Source organism: Diospyros lotus, chromosome 9 (genome assembly GCF_014633365.1).
Source record: "Diospyros lotus cultivar Yz01 chromosome 9, ASM1463336v1, whole genome shotgun sequence".
In the NCBI taxonomy this organism is placed as follows: Eukaryota; Viridiplantae; Streptophyta; class Magnoliopsida; order Ericales; family Ebenaceae; genus Diospyros; species Diospyros lotus.
The window spans coordinates 17,330,824-17,356,131 of NC_068346.1; the positions used below are offsets into that span (position 1 = coordinate 17,330,824).

General features: G+C 39.3%; 2 protein-coding genes across 3 annotated transcripts; one reads left to right on the plus strand and one right to left on the minus strand.

Annotated features, from left to right (window-relative positions):
• Positions 1–3,935: 3,935 nt before the first annotated feature.
• On the plus strand, positions 3,936–9,196 carry LOC127809796 (polygalacturonase At1g48100-like). The gene is made up of 7 exons (XM_052348891.1): positions 3,936–4,462; positions 6,363–6,494; positions 6,633–6,860; positions 6,950–6,994; positions 7,093–7,300; positions 8,076–8,266; positions 8,537–9,196. The coding sequence occupies exons 1-7, from the start codon at positions 4,079–4,081 to the stop codon at positions 8,927–8,929; spliced, it is 1,581 nt and encodes a 526-aa protein (XP_052204851.1). The 5' UTR covers positions 3,936–4,078; the 3' UTR covers positions 8,930–9,196.
• An 11,261-nt stretch (positions 9,197–20,457) lies between these two features.
• LOC127809797 (protein phosphatase 1 regulatory subunit INH3) lies at positions 20,458–22,031 on the minus strand. 2 transcript variants are annotated; one of them, XR_008025258.1, is made up of 2 exons: positions 21,408–22,031; positions 20,458–20,608 (listed from the first exon to the last, which is right to left on the minus strand). XR_008025258.1 is itself a non-coding variant. In XM_052348892.1 (1 exon), the coding sequence occupies exon 1, from the start codon at positions 21,912–21,914 to the stop codon at positions 21,504–21,506; it is 411 nt and encodes a 136-aa protein (XP_052204852.1). In that variant the 5' UTR covers positions 21,915–22,031; the 3' UTR covers positions 21,313–21,503. The 2 variants fall into 2 exon arrangements, 1 of the variants encoding a protein (XP_052204852.1); XM_052348892.1 differs by lacking the exon at positions 20,458–20,608 and having other exon boundaries at positions 21,313–22,031.
• Positions 22,032–25,308: the final 3,277 nt, after the last annotated feature.

Here is a 25,308-nt window from a genome sequence, read left to right on the forward strand (position 1 = left end):
AAACTTGGGTGTAAATCTTATAGTACGCCCTTGGAGCATAATTAGAAGTATAAGGTGTTACATAGTGATCCTCCAGTGAATAAAGAGTTATTAGCATTTGGTAGGAAAAGTCATCTACTTATCCCTCACAAGACCAAATATTGCCTTTAGTGTGAGCGTGGTAAGGTAGTTCATGCATGCTCCCACAAAAAGGCACATGGAGGCAGCAAACCAATTCTTAAGTTATTTAAAGGGGGAGTCCTAGCAAAGGGTTATTGTTTAAAAAGATTGGAGTCATGGATATTGTTGGTTTTTTAGATGCAAACTAGGCAGAAGCTGTTAATGATAACAAATCAACAACCGGTTATTGCACAAAAGTTTGGGGTAATCTAGTGACATGGAGAAGCAAAAAACAGTTTGTAATTGCTCAAAATAATGCAGAAGTAGAGTATTGAGCCATAGCTCAAGGAACATGTGAACTCTTTTGGATATCTAGGTTGATGACAGACTTAAACATGCCAGTAACAAGTCCTATAAAGTTGTTTAGTGACAGTAAATCAGCTATCAGTATAGTCCATAATCCAGTTCACCTTGATCGGATGAAACATGTGAGGATTAACAGAGACTTCATCAAGTTAGAGATTAAGAATGGGACTATCGTCTTGCCCTACATTCCTACCAAGTCTTAGAAAACTAATGTTTTAATCAAAGTACTTTAGAAATCAAGTTTCGATATCTGTATTAGTAAGTTGGGAAAGACCGATATCTATTCTCTAATTTGAGGGGGAGTGTATGAAATGGGGGCAAATGATCCATAATTTATGAGATCCCACAAATTGAGGGATCATGTGTCCATATTTTATGGGTTTGCCTTTCTATCTTTTAGTTTGATGGGAGGATTGTGGATTAATTTGTATATAAAATGTTGTAGGTTAATTAGATGAGTGTGTCCGAAGATATCATTGTTGTTTCGATTGTTCAATTATAATAATAATATTGATATAAAGTAGGTGCTTCATCTCTGTGTCCTCTTCACGGGATTAACAATGTGAATCAGCACGGATGCTTACCCCTTGATTGGATATGCTCCATGTTTACCGTGTGGTCATCAACTGTGGCGATCGAGAGGAGAGTTCAGATGGTTGATACTAAATTCAACAGCACAATGCTGTCAAATTTGACTCTAATTCACTGAATCCGAATTGATCTCCTGAGGTCTCCGAATCCTCAAAATTCCTTTCGCAGTCAAATTCATTGCAGAACAAGTCGTCTGTCGTGCCCCATCTTCGAGCTCTTTGCGATTACGAAAGACTTTAAGCTCACAATTAATGATTGCTGAGAGCAGAGGTAGTCTGATCTTCCCGAATCTCGACGGAGAATTAATTTCAAATTCATCATCAAGAATTTAGATCATATCTCAATTCTCGTTCGCAGCAATTGACTTTCCGACTGCCCGGAAAGCCTCTGTTCTTGCAACTTGTTCTTTTGCTGCCAAAAATTCGGGCCATCATCGCGCCATTGCCATTGGAGTCTGTACGCAGGTGATATCTGTCTGACCAGGCAGGCAGGCAGGCAGGAGGACTCTCCTTGCCAGAAAATCTTGCCACACTTTCCGAGAAAATATTTGCTGTTTGTCTATATCAGTAACAGTAGTAACTGTAACTGCCAAATTACAGTGTTGATTGAGGGGGTGGGGTACATCAAATTACAGTGTTCACCAAAATAACATAGTATTTGATGATGCAGCCTCAAAAATTGATGGCATGGCATGGCATGAACTAATGAAAACAGCCGAGTTGTGTTGTGATCCAATGGGGGATGGGTGAGTAGATTGCTTGCTCCTCCTCCTCTCATTACCTTTTTTGTAAAAAAATAGCCCAATCAATACCCGCCCTTCTTGGGGGGTTCACTATTATTTATTTATTGATGAGATGTCATTCCTTATTTCTCCACAGAATCCCCAACCTCACGGGAGACGTACATTTTCTCTATATATTCCTTCACAAGCTCTAATCTAATCAACGTGCGTAGGGTTGATCTTAATTACATGTATTTTTCTTGAAGGAAGGCGAATGAATGGCAACACAAGATTTCCCCTTAATTATTCATGAGGTTAACAAGTGACGAATAACCACGTCATTATCATTGTCAATGTTACAATCAATATTTTTTCCAACAAAATGCTACGTTACTGTTGCATTAGCATTTAGCAGCACAGGCCTCGTAATTATTTGAAAAGCCATGAAGAATCTAGAAAGAAAGAGAGTTGATGTGAGCTGAAAAGTGGAGCTCTCTTTTTCCTTTGTTTTCTGCTATGCGAAGCAAATAATTGGGGGCTGGACTGGACGAACGTACGCTTGGACGATAGTACTGCTGCCAGTTTCTGTTTCTGTATGGAAGTGGCAACCTGTGGGCGCATGCAGGTTTCATTACCATCTTTTTCTTGGTTTCTAAATTCTATTTTCTCTTCTATATCTATCTGTGATCATTTTCTGTGTCATTTTATATTTATATATTTGAAGATCGAGCACTCATAATTCTATTATTATTGATCCATCCATGTGAGATTAGTCTTAACTTAATTTTGACATTACTTTTAACACCACATACCCTTACTCATAACTTATGGGTTCCTAAGATCAAATAATATACTTAAAATATATTTAATAAAATACTTCGCATTCAAAGAACATATCTGATTAAAATTATTTCTTAAAAATTGTCTCAAAAAAATTCAAGTTAAGAGAACAAGTGGACAAAATTCAATTGCAATAGTTCTACAATATATTCAAAGACTCGAGAGGATGGACAAATACAAATAAGATAATAGTCACTCAAATATTACATTTTAACAGAATTAGTTAATTGTCGCATCTCTTATTATTACTATACTCTATCAAAAACATTACCACTCTCCCTTTCCAATGGGAATTGTTGGCTGCGCAAAAGAAAGGAAAAGTTTGAAGGCGGATGAAGAAAGCTTGAAGGTGTTTTGAGGGTCATGAAGAAAGTACAGAGGAAACTCTTATTGTAGCCCGTGAAGGCTTGCATGTGATCATCAAGAGCTGTTCTAATCAGTTCCCTTGACATCTTATAGACCCACTCACGTGTCCCTCTTTGGCCTTTTATATACATATATACATACATATATATATATATATGAATCTCTTCACAAGTTAAAAAGAAAAAAGATATAACAAATAGATTATAGAATTCCCCCGTCCGGCCCCATTCACGTACGTACGTATACAAACATACAACACTAACACATCAGTCCACAAACGAAATGACAACAAATTAATATGAAATGTCAACAAATTAATTAACGTGGGGATAATTTCAGAGATTAACCCATTATCCTATAATTAATTGCATAAATATATACACCATTATCAAATCTTCCTTTAATTTCGTCAATTTTATACAGAAACTTTGTTGGGTACACAGAATTAAGCAGAGAGTGTGGGGGCAAACTCATGATCACTTGGAAAAAGGGTTGTGCTTAGTTAGTTATAGCATTTCTTTGGGTAGAGGATGGAGACATCAAATTAATTAAGCATAAATCTTGACATTAACGATGAAATTTTCACTTTGACGAGTGTGAATTCAGAAGCACACATGCAGCCAAATCGTATCCGTTTCAGAGAAATTTCATGACTGGAGAGATTGGAAGGTAGAAGAAAAGCATCGATCTATCAAGGAGGGAGGCAAATATAATAACTGAGAGACAGACATTTTTGCATGAACAATAGGATGAGTGTCATTTGGTACCATGGTTGACACGTGGGGAAGGGGCCCTCTGACAAGATGAATTAAATAAATCCCATCAAAAATCACAAGAAAAAGAAGCAAAATCATTAATGCCAAATTTAATTTTAGAAAAAAAAAATAAAGAAAAAGAATGAAACATAAGTATGCCTTGCTGCATTGTCATACAATCTGCTGCTCATGGCTGCACAGTCCCAACAGCATTCCCCTCCTTCTCCCTATTTAAACCCTAAACCATTCTTTTTCATTGCCACCCAAATCTCTCTCCCTCTCTCTCTCTCTCTCTCTCTCTCTCGCTCGCTCTCTACATACACACATACACATATATGAAATGAAGATGAGATCATCACTTGGTTTCAGAAACCCCACATTTCTGCTATTCATCGTCTTCCTCGTCTGGTCGGCCCATTTGAACGCCTGCAATGCAAGAAAGCACCGGCATTGGAGAGAAAATAGAGGCTTCTCTGCTTCTCTGTACAAGAAGAAAGGGAAGAATCATGGAAGTAGCCACCGCCATAGCAAAGGTGGTAAGTCCAAGCACAAGGCTCCTCCGCCGCCGCCTCCGCCATTCACGGAAGCGCCGACGCCTCCGGCTGGCGGACCGCCGACAAAGGTTTCACCAGCGCCGGCGGGGAAGAAAGGTGCATCCAGTGCTAGTGTGTTCAACGTGCTGGACTTTGGTGCCAAGGGAGATGGAATTTCGGATGATACAAAGGTAAAGTGACTGTTTCTTTGTGGTATGAATTCACGGACTCACGAGTCACAAAGGACAACGCTCATCCTGTAGTGTAGTGCTATGGATTCGGGGGGGCTTTTCTTTTTAAGCTAAATTAAAAGAAAAAAACAAATTTAGTTATTAAATTTTAGTTCTATTCTTACATTACATGTTGGATAGCAGCAAGCTTGATTACAACAATAGCCAACCACACAAACTGTTTCTGTTTTTAAGTTATATATTTCCTTTTTTAGAAAGTACCAAACATAACATAATTTTTTATTTTCATTTCTTCAGTGATCAAAATTAAAAATTCTGAAAATACCTTCTCTTCATGTGAATTGAACAAAAAAGGTTTTTTTTCCCTTTTTTTTAAATAAAAAATGACACCCTTTGTGCAATTTTCAACAAATGGGGGGGGGGGGGGGGGGGGGGGTCACCCTCACCCTCATCCTCCCCCACCAAAAGAGCTTCCTAATTTGCTTTAAAATATACAAAAAAAAGGAACGCCAACCCACAACCCTTTTTATTTCTTTTTTTAAGTAACCAACCAATCAGCCCAAAACTTAAAGGAGTGCAATTTTGTTCACTCCTTTAACGGGTGACCATCACCCTCACTATTTTTGTGAAGATGATGGTATAACGGAACGATAATTTTGTTCACCTCATGTCGTTCTGTTATATCATCACTCTCACACTCACTATTTTTTGTGAGGGTGATAGTATAACGAAACGGCAATTTTGTTCACCCCATGCCGTTCCGTTATACCATCACTCTCACAAAAACAGTGAAGGTGATGATCACCCCCTGAACAAAATCGCACTCCAACTTAAGGGTCTGGGCGGTTCAAATTTTTTTTATGTTTTTGTTTTTCTAGATCAAAATTCAAAAATGAAAATTTTGAAAACCCCCTTTTATTATGGTATTTTCAATAAATGGGTCACCCACCAAACAGCCTCGTCCCCAAATTTGCTATAAAATAAACTAGAAATACGAAGCCTTTCTTTCTTTCTTTCTTTTTTTTCTTTTTTTTATGCAAAATAGCAACCTTAAGATAAGGATCTGTTTGGGCTCAATTTTTTTCTTCTTTTTATTTTTTTTCATTGTCTTTTCTAGATTAAAATATATATATATATATATATATATGAGAATTAACAGCCTTATAATATTATTTTAGGTAATTTTTGATTGAAGTGAACAAAAGGGTCTCCCCCAAAAGGGCATTATGTCCAAATTTACTTTAAAATAAACCCGCAAATAGGTACCAACCCGAACCCTAGATGATCCCCACAATATTCTTCACATAAGCTAGCTGATTCAGTAAAGAACAACAACTAGTAGATGTATAGTAATATTATGTTGCGCAATAGAATATAGGACCAAAGGGAAGGAGCTCCATGCTTTAAAAAAACAAATGGGAAACTACCAATGGAGAGAGAGACAAACAGAGATTCCTCAATGTAGGGCACCAAAAACCAGGACCACTCAAATAATAATTCTCGTTATGGTAGGTAGTTTGACTGCCTGCAGGCTGCAGGCTGCAGGATGCAGACTGCAGCAGCTCTCTTCACACAAACTAACAACTGTATTATGACCTATCTCAACATTCTTTCTTTATTTACAGCTGGGAAATTTAAAAAACACAGGGCATCGCCCTGTACGCAGTCTTACCGATTGTAAAACTACTGCTTTCATATTTCAACCCTGTAACATTTTAATCGCAGATAAGTGTAAGCTAGTGAACTAACCAACGAACCGAGTGACATTATATCAAGCTTTATCATTATTATTATATATAGGAACAAACGTGCCGATCATTTCTACATTTGACATTATCTTCCAGCAAGGCTCTTATCCATCAATCAATTCACTTGTCTAAAATTGTGTGGTGCAACACAGGCATTCGAGAATACATGGGCAGCAGCTTGTAAAGTAGAGGCATCAACGATCATGGTCCCATCCAAATTCACTTTTCTAGTGGGGCCCATTTCGTTCTCGGGTCCCTACTGTCAACCCAACATTGTCTTTCAGGTAAAACAGAACAACCGAATGTCAAATTTTATGCTAATCAATTCCACCTAGTAAAACTGTATCTTGAGATTGAATGGAAAGAAAAATAGAGATGGTTGTGGGTTTAGAACTAACACATTTTGGAGGGGTCCCTTTCAGCTTGAAGGCACGATTATTGCTCCCACGAGCTTCAAAGCTTGGGGTTCAGGTCTCTTCCAATGGCTTCTATTCAGCAAACTAAACGGAATCACAGTTCAAGGATCAGGCACCCTTGACGGAAGAGGCTCCATATGGTGGCAAAGTTCCCCATTCGATGACCCCATAGACGATGAATCAAAGCTAATTATCCCGATAAACAACACAGCTGATAAAAATCTGCCAATCCCCGTAATTCTCTGCACTTACCTCTGATCATTTCTCCATCGGCATCTTGTTTCTGCATTATCTTAACCTGAGCCATCTGATATTTGTGGCAGATAAGCAGTTCACTCTGGGGGAAAATGCCAAGCATTAAGCCAACTGTAAGGACCACTTTCAGAATGCAAACCACATGTTCTGCTCCATTCAACCCTTACCCAAAATGATGATATATATAACTGAATGAATTTTGGTTGCGTAGGCACTGAGATTTTACGGGAGCTTCAATGCAACAGTTACAGGGATAACAATTCAAAACAGCCCCCAGTGCCACCTCAAGTTCGACAACTGCAAAGGGGTTTCAGTGTTCAATATCACCATCTCATCACCCGGCAATAGCCCCAACACCGACGGCATTCATTTACAGAACTCCCAGGAAGTGTTAATCCGCAGTTCTAATATTGCATGTGGTAATTAATTCTCACTCTTAACTCTACTGATCTCACATTCATTACTGGTCCCGTGGTTCTGACTACTTCGAAGATTGAAGTTAAATGGTCTCAACCACCACAAACCTGCTGTCCATTTGCCACTGCAATCCAAAATAGATGAGACCCTATAGGATTGACACTTAAAAAAGTAAATCCCAGAAGTATAAATTGCATTTTCTAAGCTGTAATCGTGAAAGAAAAAGCTTTTCATAAACAAATTCAAATTATGTACCATAAAACTAGCTATAGAAGAGAGTCCTAATTGAGATACCTGGGTCTTTTTCCTGTAAGCTCATCTTTCTTGACACCTTTATTGGCCACATTATGGAAGTCCCATGACTAATAGGTTTCACACATGGCAGCCGTCATCCCTTCTGTTATCCTTTTAACTACAACTTAACAGACCACGAATGGACACATGTCATAACCTGAATCAAAGGCCAATCCAGTAAAGGATTAGGTTTGAAACTGCAAAATACTCAAGACAAGGAGAGTTTTATCTTTTGTCATATACATTCAATTTTTCTTGTCTTCTACAGCTTCAAGGGAACAGTAATTAAAGAACTGCTTTTTCCCACCACCTCTTCATGTGCTGTTCTGCTGAGAGCCTAGATAGCATTAAACCTAACAATTATCACAACATAAGAAATATAGATAGATGGTCTATGCTCGGACCAACAAAGACAATAAAGATAGGTGCTCCATGCATCAACATATGGTACATTAAGATCTCAGTTTCCAATACTTCATGCAGGAGACGATTGTGTTTCTATACAAACCGGATGCACTAGTGTATACATACACAATGTGAACTGTGGACCTGGGCACGGAATCAGCATTGGAGGGCTAGGAAAGGATGAAACAAAGGCCTGTGTATCAAACATTACTGTTCGAGATATCAATATGCACAACACGATGAACGGTGTCAGGATAAAGACATGGCAGGTACAATTACCAAAAACTCAAAAAAAAATGTAACAATTTCACTCATGACTAGGATTTGATAAGCAACACAAACAAAATCAAGTTTTCAGTGAACATGGAGGTTTTAAGTGACTAAGTTATATTCAAGGTTGTCTAAAACCTCGAATACATGCATGTGATATTTTAACTTTTCTGGTTAACTGAAATTCAGAACTCTGAATTTCAAATAGCTTGAACAATGCTAAACTGAAATTTGAAATTCTTACCTTATTATTTATAATGTATTTGCAGGGGGGGTCAGGGTCCGTGCAACAAGTACTATTCTCAAATATTCAAGTTTCTGAAGTTGAACTCCCAATTGTAATAGACCAATACTATTGCGACAAAAGTAAATGCAAGAACCAAACAACTGCCGTGGCCCTATCAGGAATCACATATGAAAGGATACGAGGAACTTATACAGTAAAGCCAGTACACCTTGCATGCAGTGACAGCTTGCCATGTGTGGATGTGACTCTTACTGACATAAAACTAGAACCGCTACAAGAACAGTATCACATGTATGATGCCTTTTGTTGGCAAACATTTGGAATGTTGACCACTCCCACTGTGCCTCCAATTGAATGTTTACAGGTCGGCAAGCCATCAAACAACCGGATTCAAACTGATCGTGATTCATGTTAAAGCTCAGCCCCCTAGGTATATTCTGGTGTATTCAGTTGTGTGGTTGGCGTGTATTTCCTGACCCCTTTCACACCATTATGCAGCGAGGTAATCGTAATGGTAGTAGCTGTAAAGATTCATCTTTACAAGGGTTACATTGGTGACCATTGAGCGAGCATAAAGCATTGTTGAATAGCTAAGAGATTGATAGTAGATATATAGCAGCCTTAGTCTGCTAATGTAATATGTCCATTGTCAAATAGATATGCTTGCTTATTTACATTTAAACAATCAGTAGAGAACATAGAAGTGGACTGACTATATGTCTAAAAGGACATCTTCTAATGATGAGAGAAGAGGATACAACCTTGAGATCTAGAAGGCATGGATACACGAGCATCATTGCTGGTTCAAGTAAAGTTTCATGAACAATTTACTGTGGATAGTTCCAGAAAATTGGTTAATTCATACAATTAATTTGATTGTGAATATATATAAATTGTGAGCTTTACAAGCATCCATGAGCAATTGATAAGGAATTCCCACTTGCAAAAAAATAGTCACACAAATGCATATAGGCTAGAACACAGATAAGAACAAAATTAAATTTCAAGAAAAATACCAGAAGCAAGTAATGGATACTTTGGAGACTGTTGGACCGCCTAGAGGCTGTTTGCTCGGCGGGTGGTTAAAGCACCAAATTTTCTTTTACATAAGAACAGTTGAACTCTCAGCATTTGTTTTCTCAACCCTACTAGGTTATTTTCCCCCTTCAGTCCCCCAGGCTGTGCAAAGATAAAGGAAAGCGCCACATTACACTCAGAAAATAGTGCTCCATTTATAGAAACTTTCTTCCTCTCCAACTCCAGGCAATTGCTTGGATCAGTCTTTTTTTCAATGGGCATCTCTTAGGAGTCATGATAGTCCAAACAATTTGCGTAAGGCACAGTGAAAAACTGGTCAACAATCTAACAGTTGGAAACCTCATGAAAAGGTGGCCAAGAGTCACAAATAATGTTCACACCTCAGAAAAATCTATCTCAGCCAAGTGTTGGGAGGATCAAGTTCATTGGCAACCATAAAGCCTAATCTCTTTTCATTTCTCAGATGTTAAAAATATCATGAGCAAGCCAATAATATAACAATCTATTACAAGAAGTTCATAGCACAATCATATAGATGAAGGAATAGCCCAACTATGTCTGACCTACATCCGCGCCAGACACCATCCCTTTTCTATGGTACCCAAACTCTGTACACAAAAATCATGCTGCAGTCAGCTTCCATTAAATGAATTTTGGAACATACTCTGTAAAATTGCTATATTAGATCTTAATGCAGAAACATTAAATAAAAAAAAAATATCATCACAAGCCTTAATCCTACTAGGTCGAGTCAGCAAGATGAATTATGGCTCTCCAATCATCTCTGCTGTTGTCATATCTTCTGTGTGGCCATTTGTATCCCATGCCATGTTTGAAAGTTTTCTACCAAGAGATATATATATATATCTATATATATATATATCTATATATATTTGGCTCTCTTCTAGCCCTTTTGGTAACAGGGAAGCAAAGAAGCCCGTATGAAGCAAAGTCAAAATCGTATGAAAATTTGTAAGATAAGGAATATATGCATATATAGCACCAAGAGAAGATGAACAAGGGATTTGAGCCAAGTACATAAAAGATCAAAACCAAAAGGTACTGGTAAATTAGGCAGTGAACAAGAAGAGAGAGAGGATATTTCTTGAAGCTACTAAAAAAATGTGTTGAAACAAATATTATGTCAACAAATCTTAGCAATTCCAAAAATGATAGAAATTATATGTTCTAGAGATAAAAAGACTTATACGAGGTATTCATAGATATAGAAACACTATGAAAGTTCCCCAAAAAAAATTTATCGAGGCTTTTAGAGAATAAGAGGCAAAATTGCTTATATACAGGTTAATAAAGACATGTACCATGAAATGGAAACTTAGGAAGAAACAGATCAGAAGGCGTAGGAGACACAAAGCAGAAATTATCTCGTTGATTAGAATGAAATAATACAACCCCTATTAATAGGGAACTAAAGTACAACATAGGAAAGACAAACAATAAGGGAAAAGCTGTACAATATACAAAAGTCAAAGATACAGAAATCAAGAATAGCAAGTAGACAAACAATAAGGGAAAAGCTGTACAATATACAAAAGTCAAAGATACAGAAATCAAGAATAGCAAGTCTCTAAATCTGGCTGATTACTTTCTGAAACACTGAAGATTAGATCAGTGTTAAATCAAGAAAGATTAGACTAAGAAATCATGGTCCAATCAACCCTAATGATCTCATGAATCAATCAACAGGAAACATAAGTTATAACTTGTGGATAAGGTACCATACCTTTTTCAATTACAATTGGATTACATCAAGGATCTGTATTGAACCCTTCTTACTTTACTAATAAATTAATTCACTAGTCCATCCAAGAAGAGGTGTCTTGGTGCATGTTATTTGAAGATGACACTGATAGGAACCCAGCTAGAAAATCCAAACTGTAATCAATTAACAATGACTATCCAAACTTTCGGTCAAGAACAAGCACAATCCAGGGCATTCGAGAGGCCCTTAACTCTCCCAATTCTTCTATCAAAAACCAGCCCCCCCCCCCCCCCCCCCCTCCCCCTTCTTCTCAGCTATTTATACCTCTCCTCTGCCCCTCTCTAACCGAATTCCCTTGCACATGCAAGATTATTCCCTCCGCATATGGATTACAAAACTACCCCCCCATACACACATGCTAGTTGCAACAACCTGCATATGTTAATTCTCTATTCTAACCTTCATGCATGCTGGTCTTTGGTAGGTCCGGTACACCGATGGCCTATCATTACTCCCCTCCTGCACTTTCACCTTGTCCTCAAGGTGAAAAGTAGGAAATTGTTACTAAAGGGCTCCCAAGTGGTCCAGGACCCACTTGGGCTTGGAGTATGTGAATCTTGTCTTCAATTCACTGGGCAGTCTCCATGATTTGTGATAGACCCGATGGCTGTAACACCCTAACTTATGTCCTGATTTTTGGCTTCAACCAGTTAACAAATGTGCCCTCTAGTATGGCCACTGAAACTTCCCCCACCCGGGCCGCCAAAGTCTCAAAGAGGAGGCGGTATTCCCACATGGAGTCATCCTGCCTGGGGGCTAACAGCCTCTCCTCCATTGATCCCTCCTATGAAGATCAAAATTGTTTACTTAGGTGGATCTTCAGATCCTCCCAATTTCGAACTCCCTTTTGTCGAGTATCCCATTGAAACCACACCACAGCCCCTGCTTCGAAACACAGAGCAGCCGACTCGATTTTCTCCTCCTCAGACAGCTGATTGATAGAGAAATATCTTTCGACTCGGAAAATCCATTCATCCAGATTTTTTCCTTCAAAATTCAGCATCTCCAGCCTTCTTCCCCGCACTTCCGGCCGCCCATTCCCTCCAATTCCGCCCTCGAACTCCCTGCCCATTTCAATTCAAGGTGATCCCTCGAAATTCTAGGTAAATTCCGAAGGTCTATCTCCCTCATTCGCTTTGCTCTTCCTCTCTCGTTCTAGATCCTCCCACTTCGTCCTCAAGTATGCGAACTAGTCCAGCATGATTCCTACCTTCCTTTCCATCGATTGCACCTCCCCTCTTCTGGCGTCGACTCCCTTCTGCATCCCTTCCATCTTCTCCGCGATCATCTGCTCCAGCCCGATCGACCTCAACACCCTTATCTCGGCTCGGATGATCGGCTTTAATCCGTTGATAAAGTGGCCCTTGACGGACCCCCACAGTCGAAGCGCAAGGAACCCCTCTTCCACCGTGCCTTCCTGCGCGGGCCTAAACCTATTCCTCAACATCGCCTTGAGCTCCTTCCAGCTCCTCACCCGTCTTTGTCTTTGCTCCTACTGGAACCACGATAGAGCCGCTCCTTCAAAGCATAAGGCCGCTAACTCCAACTTCTCCGCATCGGATAGCTGGTTCACAATGAAGTAGCGCTCAGCCCTAAAGACCCAACCATCTAGATCATCTCTCTTGAAGATGGGAATTTCCAGGCGTCTCCCACGGTACTACTGCCTTCCGACACCATTGACCTAATCGCCCCCTTCGCCACTTCTTCCTCCAGCTACCGGGGTTCCCTCCCGTGACAAGGGCGAACCCGCAGGTTGGTCTTCCTTATCTCGCTTCCCCTTCCTCCCTTTCTCTTGCTCATCCCATCGCGCCATTAATAGATTGAATCGGTCCATCATCCCCGCCATGCTCTTTTCAAAATTTTGCACCCTCATGACCTCTGCCTTCACCGATTCTATACCATCTTGTAAACCCACCATACGCCCTGTTATGATCTTGAGGGTTATTTTGTAATCTCTACCTCTATTAAATTGTTGGGCAAGTTAGGAGGCGGGAGAGGCTGTTATAACAGCCTCTGGAAACAGTTAGGAGGTTAGAATAATCATTGTATAGCTAGAGGTCTTCTTAATAAGGAGACCTACGGCACATGGAGGACTACCGATGGATTGATGAATAAATCTCTCTCTCTTTGATCTTTCTAATCTCTCTATTCTAATTCTCTTTTCCCTCTCTTTCTCGATCGAAAATTACGGAAATTGCCAAGTCCTAATTCAAGGACTTGACAAGTGGTATCAAAGCCGTACGATTCGGCTGTGAGGTTCGGATTCCAGGGCGCAATGGCGGAAGGCACACGTCTAAAGCAATGGGAGATCCGGTTAGAATCAATGGAGTTGAGCGTGACCCAAACCCAGGAGACCCTACGACAAACGCGAGAAGAATTGACTGAATGGAGGGAAGTAATGCAAACAGCTATGGAGAAACAGCAAGAAGCAACAAATCGATGCCAAGAATCGATAGAGATGCAAGGGCGGAGGATGGACAGCTTGCTAAGCATGCTGTCTTCGCTACCCCAATTCCGTTTACCACCAGAATATCCACCACGACAGTCGTCGGAACCGATTCTACCACACCAGGGCAATCGTCTGGGCACACAAGGGATTCTTGAGGAAGCAGACCAGGGTACGGTGCAAGGAGTTATGGGAAGGAATCACCAGCTAGGGATTCAGAACCATGTTCCTATGCCAAGATTGGAGATTCCGATGTTCGAAGGGAAGAAACCACGATGGTGGGTGAGGAGGTGTGGACGATTCTTCCAATTTTACCGAATTCCAGAGGAGTAAAAGGTAAATTTGGCGGCGGCTTATTTGAATGAAGAAGCAAATTCCTGGTATCAAGGATGGATTCAAGATGGAGGAATGCAAGGAAGCTGGGCCGAATTTGCTGAAGGGTTATGTGAACGATTCGGGGAGAAAAACATGACCGATGTAGTAGAAGAATTCAGCAAGTTGAAACAAGAAGGGACGGTGATTGAATACCAAAGCCAATTTGAAGAATTGAGATCTCTGGTGAGTACGGTACAACCTAGACTTACCGAACAGTACTTGGTATCAGTCTTCATTAGCGGATTGAGGGAAGAACTGCGGCCCATGGTGAAGATGATGACTCCAACATCCGTTAAACAAGCAGCGGAAAAAGCAAGACTTCAAGAATTGGCCTTAGAAGCCATCTTCAAGAAACATAAGGTTCCTTATAAACCCAGTATTTTAGCAGGACAGTATGGAGGGGGAAACGCAAGGCCATTGCTAACATGGCATAGTCAACAAAATTCCAAAACACCCGTAAATAATAACGGGAGTAAAGGGAATTTGATAGAGCAGCGAAGGCAGCTAGGGTTGTGCTTCAAATGCGGAGAAAAATACAGTCCGGGTCATCAATGCAAAAGACAGTTGATGAACATGGAAGGAGTTGACGGAGAAAAGATGGAAGAAGAAACAGAAACTGGGGAAACCATTGGTGAAGAGTTACTGGAGCAAGAAGAAGAAGAAAAGCTAAGGGAGGAAGGAGGAGAGATCTCGTTCCATGCATTGAAAGGAAGCCCTATGGGGCAGATTATAAAAGTAAAAGGACAGGTGGGAAAACGAAGACTGATGGTGCTTATCGATAGTGGAAGCACCCATAGCTTCCTCAGTGAAGCCACAGCAACAAGCCTCCAGTGCCCCATGACAGCCACAACACCTTTGTCGGTAACGGTAGCCAATGGAAATAGAATGTACAGTCACTATAAATGTCTCGGATTTACATGGATCATGCAAGGGCAAGAATTTGTCGCTGACTTGAGGATCTTAGACTTGGGTGGATGTGACATAGTCCTTGGCGTAGATTGGATGAGGACTGTAAGTCCTCTGACTTTTGACTTCAACAAGTTAGAAGTCAATGTGGTAATCGACGGACAAAAGTTAACCTTGCTGGGAAATTTGGGGCAAGGAGAGTGCAAGTTAATTGGAGGGAAAGGCTACAGAAAATGATGTCGAAGAAGGGAGAAAAGATAGCCCAAATCTATTCTATACAAGCAAAAGAAATAGAGGATGACAATGAAGTGAAGGCAGAATTGCAACTCACCAATGCTGACATCGGTTCCCAACTCACAAATAAGGTAGGTTTATCAGAGAACTTGCATTCACTATTGGTAGAATTTAAGGATCTATTTGTAGAACCCAGCTCTTTACCACCCCAAAGACCATTGGACCATTCAATTCACCTTAAACCAAATTCAGAACCTGTCAACATTAGAGCCTATCGATACCCTCCTGTGCAGAAAATTGAAATTGAGAAACAAGTTAAAACAATGCTAGACTCAGCCATTATTCAGCCCAGCCAAAGCCCCTATGCTTCTCCAGTCCTCCTTGTTAAAAAAAAAGATGGAACTTGGAGGTTTTGCATAGACTATAGACAGCTTAATTCCAATACAATCAAAAATAAGTTTCCTATACCTTTGATTGATGACCTATTGGATGAGTTATATGGTGCCCAAATTTTTTCTAAACTAGATCTTAGGTCTGGTTATCATCAAATCAAAATGACACCATCTGATATCCATAAAACAGCATTTAGAACTCACCAAGGGTTATATGAATTCACTGTTATGCCCTTTGGTTTGACTAATGCCCCTGCCACATTCCAAGCTTTGATGAATCAGATTTTTCTACCCTATTTAAGGAAATTCATCCTCGTTTTCTTTGATGATATCCTTGTGTACAGCCCCAATATTGAACACCATATTATACACCTCTGCACTACATTTGAGATCCTTAAATCTCACCAATTGTATGTTAAGCTCTCCAAATGTACTTTGCTGTGAGGGAAGTGGAATATTTGGGACATATTATTTGTGGAGAAGGGGTACGAACAGATCCAAAGAAAGTGGAAGCAATGTTAGAGTGGCCTAGGCCTAAAAATGTGAAGGAGCTAAGAAATTTTTTGGGATTGACAGGGTATTACCGAAAATTTGTGCAACACTATGGTATTATCAGCAAACCTCTCACTGAGTTGCTAAAAAAAGAAGGGTTCCAGTGGAATCCGAAAGCAGAAGCAGCATTCTTGGCCCTTAAGAAATCCATGTCTACAGCTCCAGTATTAGCTCTGCCAGATTTTTCGAAGCCATTTACAGTTGAGACAGATGCTTGTGACACGGGGGTGGGAGCTGTGTTAATACAAGAAGGGCGACCATTGGCTTTTATAAGTCAAGCATTATCTCAAAGGCATTTAGGATTAAGTGTGTATGACAAAGAATTGTTAGCAGTGCTTGGAGCAGTTGACAAATGGCGACACTACCTAGAAAGCCAGCCATTTATGATCCGCACGGACCATGAGAGTTTACAATTCCTGGGCCAACAGAGATTGCATACTCAGCTGCAAAGGAAAGGGGTTTCTAAACTCATGGGGCTGGATTATATTATTCAGTACTGCAGAGGAAAAGAAAACATAGTAGCTGATGCATTATCTAGACGCAGTGAAACTGTAGCCTACCAAGCTATCACAGCAGTAGTACCTGAGTGGATGGGGGAATTAGAAGCTAGCTATGGCCAGTCAGAATGGCTTCAAGGTATCCTAACACAGCTGGCAGTCCAACCTACTGCAATAGCAGATTATACATTATCCAACGGTCTGATCAAGTACAAAGGTAGGTTGGTAGTGGGGGATGACAGTGCATTAAAAGAGAGAATAATAGGAGCACTTCATGCTTCACCGGTGGGGGGTCATTCAAGGATAAGAGCTACTTATCAAAAGGTCAAACAATTATTCTTTTGGCCTAAACAAAAGCTAGATGTAGTGAAATTTGTGATGTCTTGCATAGTGTGCCAGCGATGTAAACATGAAAACGTGGCTTACCCGGGATTATTACAGCCCTTGGCAATACCTAATCAAGCTTGGGAAGGAATTTCTATGGACTTTGTGGAGGGTCTGCCCCGATCGGAAGGCAAGGATGTAATCATGGTGGTGGTGGATCGTTTGACAAAATTTGGCCATTTCATTAGTCTATCTCATCCATTTACTGCACAAGAGGTGGCAAGAGTATTTTTGGACAGAATAGCTAACATCCACGGAATTCCTAAGACTATTGTCTCGGATTGAGACAAGGTATTTACAAGTTCATTTTGGCAGGAATTGTTCCGAAAATTGGGAGTAGGCTTGTGTTTGTCCACTGCATACCACCCTCAAACGGAAAGGGTCAATCAATGCTTAGAGGCATATCTAAGGTGCATGTGCTTCACAAATCCTAAGAGCTGGAATTGGTGGCTATCTTTAGCACAATGGTGGTATAATACCACCTACCACAGTGCTATTCGGAGGAGTCCTTTTGAAGCCATGTTTGGGTATAGACCCATGCTGCTGCCTGCTATTTCTGAGTCTTCCCCTACCATGGCAGAAGTGGGGCATTATTTCCAACAGAGGCAGCAACTGTTAACTGTCCTAAAACAAGAATTGGCTAATGCCCGGAACCAAATGAAGCAAATAGCAGATAGAAGGAGGAGTGACAGGACTTTCAAGATAGGTGATTTGGTCTATCTCAAGGTAAGGAGGTTCTTGCAACAGCCCTATACAGCAGTGCCACCCTCTAAGTTGAGCCCCAAATATTTTGGACCCTATCCTATTGTGGCCAAAATAGGTCCGGTCGCATATAGATTGCAGCTACCTGAAGGAGTGACAAATCATCCAGTGTTCCATGTTTCTTTGTTAAAGAAGGCTACAACAGCACCTGATTCTACTCAGACAGAATTACCACCCAATGCGGAAGAAACAGAAGAAATCATAGAACCCCGCGCTATTCTACAGAAGAGGATAATGTGCGAAGGAAAAGTACCCTTGACACAAGTATTAGTCCAGTGGTCACACCTTCATCCAGACCACACTACTTGGGAATACCTTCCAAACCTGTTGAAGCAGTTTCTGCGGGCCATGGGACTTCTCTAAATTCTTGAGGACAAGAATTCTTTCAAGAGGAAGGGATTGTTATGATCTTGAGGGTTATTTTGTAATCTCTACCTCTATTAAACTGTTGGGCAAGTTAGGAGGCGGGAGAGGCTATTATAACAACCTCTGGAAACAGTTAGGAGGTTAGAATAATCATTGTATAGCTAGAGGTCTTCTTAATAAGGAGACCTACGGCACATGGAGGACTACCGATGGATTGATGAATAAATCTTTCTCTCTTTGATCTTTCTAATCTCTCTATTCTACTTCTCTTTTCCCTCTCTTTCTCGAACGAAAATTACGAAAATTGCCAAGTCCTAATTCAAGGACTTGACACGCCCCTCCAGCTCACCCACTCTTTCAAAAACAATCATCCCCATGGATCGATTGCTCTGATACCAAATTGATAGGAACCCAGCTAGAAAATCCAAATTGTAATCAATTAACAATGGCTATCCAAGCTTTTGGTCAAGAACAAGCACAATCCAGGGCATTCGAGAGGCCCTTAACTCTCTCAATTCTTCTATCAAAAACTAGCACCCCTCTCCCTCTTCTTCTCAGCTATTTATACCTCTCCTCTGCCCCTCTCTAACCGAATTCCCTTGCACATGCAAGATTATTCCCTCCGCATATGGATTACAAAACTACCCCCCCATACACACATGCTGGTTGTAACAACCTGCATATGTTAATTCTCTATTCTAACCTTCATGCATGCTGGTCTTTGGTAGGTTCGGTACACCGATGGCCTATCAGACACCATCTTATTTGATCAGAGAAATGAAGGCTTGATTACTAAACTTGATATGGAGGTCCACTTTAGAATTTAAAGGTTGTATGTTGGGAAAATAGAAAACTAAATATATAAAAGGTAAGTTCAGCAAAAATAAAAGTGTAGATGATGCTATGGTAGTTGAAGATCAAGCCAATTCAAGAAAAGATCAGTTCAATAATTTAGGTCCATTGTACAAGTTTTGAAAATTAAAAGTTAGGGATTTGGTGCAATTAAACCTACAAGGATCAAATGAAATTGGGATAAATTATAGGAATTTTTAGTGTAATTAATACTTGTCATTATTATTTTTCAAGAATTCAGCATCTTTACCATAAAGTGGAAATACACAAAGTTACTTTGCTTATGAAATTGCCAGTACACTGTCATTCTGCCACAAGCCAACTAATTTTCAAGTTAAATTCTCTCCGGTTAGGGGAGAATTACGCTGGAATTTTTGAGGGGAGGATAGGAATAGAGAATTGAGGGGGAGAAATCAGAGAAAGAGAGAATTGAGAGGGAAATAGACTGATTCAATTATCAATTTGTGCCTCTCAATGAGCTAGGTCAGTTCTTTTATACTGCCTCAGCTTGGGATTGGTGCCAAAATGGTTGCCAAGTCCCTTCTAGAATCAGTAACAACTTGCCTATCAACTTCCGTACAACTTGCATTGCTGGAACATTCCTCCAGCAAGCTAATTCCCTCCAAAAATACAAATATAACTATGAAATAAAAGTCAGTAGTCTAGGTACGTGACATTAGCAATTGCAGACATCTTCAAAACCTATGGCATCATGAATTACTTACATGCTTACAAAGCAATTTATAAAGACACAGGTCATTCTTCAAGTGTCCCCTTTTCTAACTTTGGTATAAACCAACTCTCACTTTAGTAATTCAATTCCAATTAACACCTTTCAATAATTCAATGTAAACTAACTAATAATGTTACAAAGCAGTGAACCATTAGAATAGCATCCATAGAATCCGAGAAAAATAAACTCAGATCTGCTCATTAGTCCATTCACGAGCTCCATAAGAACTACTTGATTGTAGACAATAAACTCTCTAGGTTCACAGTACATTAGTTGTAGAACACTCAAAAAAATAAGATAGACAAATTCCACATGACACGGCAACCATAAAAAATTTCAAAAGTTATGGCAAAAAGAAAGATTTGGCTATTTCTCACATTATATCCAGTTACTCCAGCCAATACTTTCTATCAGAATCCCTTAGAAATCAACTCCATTGTGAAAACAAATGAGTACCACCACAATATAAAATGCACATATCCAAAAAAAAAAATTAAGAACATAATTTATCAAAGAAAATTTACCATTTCTTTTTTATTAACGTGATAAATTAATATCTGCAACTCTTTCCACAGACATAAGGGTACAAAAGAGAAGTTACTGATCAGATTAAGCACAAATACCTTCTGGGCAGCTAAGTGACATGGGAGCAAAAGGATGCGGCAAGAGACTCAATGGCAGAATACTCAAGTGTTTCACATAATAAAAGATCCATCAATAACAAACCAAGCAATCCTGCAGATAACAGGCTTGCATGCTAAGGAATTTAGGCACCTGCAGGATTTTTCACACAAATTCAACCTAAGCTGATTCGTAATAGAGACAATCTCAAAGAAAAAAAACAATATGTTTGTTGAATTACATTGATGGACATTGAGCAAGCAGGCAAAACAAAAAATCACATAACAGAAAGGATTAGCACTAACAAAGAGCAAGGGGTATATGATTTTTCAGAGCATCTCTTTTTTAACGTCTATTTTCCAATTGAGATAACTACCACAATCATATTTATGCATGCCAATCCTCTGACGTGAGTATTGCAACCTTGAAATCAGACAAGCTAAGATTTTTTTTTCTTTGATAAAACTATTTTTCACAACTAGATAATGCTTGAAGTTTGTCAACCAGGTAAGCTCGGAGCAGTTTTGGAGTATGATAACAGAGACCACAAAAATGATCAGCTTAAAGTTGCCAATGTGTCCAATGACCATCTAACATGATGAAACCAAACATCCATCATATACTCATAAATCAACTACAAAATAAGCTTCAATGGAAGAAACCGTAAAATTATGATCGGCCCTCTACATTATTGTGTTCCATAAAGTCATAATAGAGCGAACCCCAGGTAATTGAGACAAAGGCTTGAGTGGTGCAAAGTCAAAATGCCCACTCCTTTACAGTTTCAACTAAACCAGACGATAATCTACATGAACACAATCAAGAATGAAAAGCTAGATTAGATGAGTACAACGAAGAGAAAGAAGCTAAACGGGAAGAGCCTTAGAGTAAGAAGATAAAAACAGAAACAATCCTTTAATTGGAAAATAACATATTAATTCCCAATTCTTACAAGCAATACTCGATCCCCTTAGCAATTTGCGAGATCAAAGGAAATCTCGAACAGAAAGGGCGTCAATTTTAAAACCGATCACCCCCAAATTTTACATCAATTTCCTCCATTATTGCCAGAACAGCAGCCGTCGGCGCCGTGATCGGGATCGTGATCGTGATCGAGACCGTGACCGCGACCGTGGTCACGGCCCTTGTCCGAACGATCACTGCAGTCGCCATCGTCGTCGCTGTCGTCCTCGTCGAACGGCTTGTCTTTGTGGAAAATACAGCATTTCTTGGAGCTCTTCTTGTTGAGGAACTCGTTGTCGACGGTGCCTTCCTTCCACGTTACCTTCTTCTTCTTGCGGTTGAGCCGCAGAGTTATAGATTGTGGCGGCTGTTGCTGCGACGAAGAAGATGGCGATGGAGCGGTCTGATCTAGGGTTAGGGTTGTGGTGGCGGTGGCGGTGGCGGCGCCGGTGTGCGGTCCTAATTGCCTTGTGATGCTGCTCGTCTGTCGAGCCATGGCCGGCCTATTCGGAGGCTTCTCGCCGGTTGAGAACGCCGCGAGTTCGCGTTATAAAAGCGGTGCGTTGGGGACAACGGGAAGAATATTCGGGAAAGGTTCGCCGAGGCCCTTGCCCTTCTCCGTCGCTATTTATAAGGTGGGATTAAGGGCCTGTTTGGTTAGTTGGGTTTGGCAGTAAATATGCTAATCTTCAAACCAACTTATTTTTCCAATTAGAAAGTTAAATTTATAAATAATCACAGTTAAGTAATTAAATGTCTAAATTTTCTATCAAACTAATATCAGTTTACATATTTATTAACTAATAATACTATTAAACTTTGTTCTCATGATGCATCATGATCTATTGGTGTCACTTCTTAAAATTTCAAAAGTATATTTAGTATTAATTAATAGCAATAGTTTTTTTTTTATCTTTTTTATATATGATGTTATGTACTTAATTTTTTATCTAACATTACCCAATCAATTATTATAAATATTTAATTTTTACTTATTTCTAAAATTTATTTTTGTGTTCTTAGACACAATTTCTTCAATATAGAAATGTCTATATTGAAGAAAAAAATAATGCATCGATATATAATGTAGTTTGAAGAATTTAAACTAAAAAATATATAAAACATAAAATATCATTTAAGAGTATGAAGGCTCGAATATAGTCATGAAATAAACAAACACAAAAGACTAAAAAATAAAAGGCATTTATACAGAGAAGAAAAAGAAAGTATTTATTAGAGATGATAATTCGCGCTATAGATTAGTCACAAGTGATTGTTTTGTACCTTTTAAATAAATAAAAACTTAATTGTTAATATAATATAACCTCATTATTTTTTTAAAAAAAATAAATATGACAATTAAAAAAGTCATTGCAAATCGAATTTGAATTCAATATTGTTATTGCTAAGATATAATAATTAAATTTGTTTGTCTTAGCAAATAATCTGGCAAAGACTAACGAGAAAATAGAGAGTAAGGTTTATGCTAACAGGTGGCATTGCCAAGCGTCCAGTCGGAGAATGACTCAATCAGTTGTCTAGAAGAGTAGAGTTCACAGGGCAAAGCTCAATCCACTATCCGAGAGAGCAAGATAAATGCTCTGGGGTCTTTGGATGTTTGATGGCTTAATGGGTATTTGGGAGTAGAACCAGGAGTGTTCAAAAAAACTACTAAATCATCAAAACCAACTGCACCACACCAAGTGATTTTTTGGGGGGAACAGTTTGAGATGGTTTGAAAAATCCAAAAACTATATGGTTTGTTGTTTGATAAAATTACTTTCAACTTTTAACTAAATCGCTCGACTAGTCTAACAATATATGAAAATTAAAAAAATAAAATCTTAATCTTTCATTCATCTCTGCCCCAACCCCCACCACATCGACACTTTATAGTCTCTATCTCTTATACTCCCATTTTAGCTGTAATACCTGAAATTATATATTGAAAAACATTTTAGAGTTTGTAGAATTTTTGGGTCAAAATGCAGTTTTTTCATATATTGAGGCCAAAGTGTAATTTACAAATCTTGGCCAAAAACGGTGAAACAATTGGGGCAAAGACGAAACTTGGGGGATAAAATGTGGAAAGGGAGTTTGGGATTCATAAACTCAAAGGATTCACAAAATGAGGATCAAACGTGATCTTACATATGTTTGGGCCTAAGTGTAAATTATAAATCTTGGTTGAGGGAGGTTAAAAAGATATTTTTTTCTAAACTTTTGGAGATGAAATGAAGAGTTTAGAACTCATAGGGCTTAATAAAATTATTGGAAGACTCAAGGACTTCAAGGAAATGTCCAAATTGTAATTGAAAATTAGATGGGGATTAAAGTGTAATTTTAAAAATTCAGGTGTGAAACTTGCAATTTTCTAGCCAGCTGCATTGTCACTACCGACCATCCATATGTCGCCATCAGGAAGGTTGCCCAAGGGTCCCAGAGCATGCTCCAGGCCATGATGAGTCGATTGGTGGTGGCCATTGGCCGAGATCAACCATGATTTGACAGAATTTAATGGCAAAAGTGATCAAAAAATTCAGCAGATGGATCGAAGGATTTTTAGCATCATTAAGGGCTACTTGAGCCACTTAGTGGCTAGATTTGAAGCTTAGGGGTCAAGTAAGCTCGGGATTTGATAGATTTCGACTAGAATTTGCCTATAAATAGAGCGCTTGAGGCCGAGGATTTCATTCAAGTTTGAGCTTCAATTCTTGGTGTTTTAGAGTGATTCGAGTGTTGAGAATAAGGGGCTTTTGTTCCTCGTGTCTTGGAGAGTTTTTCTGAAGAATTTGGTAAGGTATGGTATAGGTTCGAAGGGGTTTCGAGAGTTAGCCAGAAAATCAAGAAGTTGCTAAGCTGAGCCTGTAATCTGTTGTTTGGGGCACATCCGATGGTGTTTTTGAGCAACCAAGGCACCCTTAGGATCAACTTGAGGAGTACTTCAAGGAGGTAGGATCAAATAGACCATCGGAGCAATCGCCGGTAACTAGAGCCAAATGAGACGATCGGCATTTGGGGTTCACGCTCGGATTCCACACACAGCACACGTGATTGGTGTGTGAGGGCGCGTGAGGTACAGGTTTTGTTTGAAATTATTTTTATAATTTTTAAAAAATTATTTTAAGATTTTCTGTGAAAAATATTTGATGAAAATAGGTGAGAAATATTTATTATGGAATTTTGAAGAAAAAATGTTTATGGAAAATAGGAGAAATTATGAAAAAAAATGGGAAAATTATGAACAAATTAGGAAAATCAGAAATATTTATTTCCTTGGATAAATCATTGGTTAGGGGGTGATTTGGCCATCAGACTTGAGGATTTGCACGACGTTTGAGGTCAGCACATTTTTTGAGGTTTCGATGTGGAATAGCTATACAAAGGTGAGTGGTTCGACCCTGTACTTGATTTGATTTCATGCAAACAGTTTGGCATGTGAATGATTATTTCAAGTAAGTGGTTTTCCTATACCCAGTTCATTTTAAACAAGTGGTTTTACTACCAAACTTGGTTTGTTCCATGTGAATGGTTTGCCTAAATGCTTTTAATTGTAAACATATTGTGCATATTGAATTTGTTACATGATGCATCAACTGGAAATGTTTTGTGAAAATGCATGGCAAGTGGTTTTCATGACATCGATACATTTGAACTCATGTCATTACTTTTGTCTGTTGGGATGAGACGGGATCTCTTTGAGAATGGGGCAATGTTAATCTCAATCATATGATAAAGAAATAGATCTCCTTAGGTGACATCAATGTGCATCCCGGAGGTTAAGTATGTTATGGTAAGGTCAATCTCAACCGTATGTTGTGGAATGGATTTTCCACCAGTGAACGCCGATATGTACCCTAGAGATTGAGTATGCTAGGGAGATTTCTCAA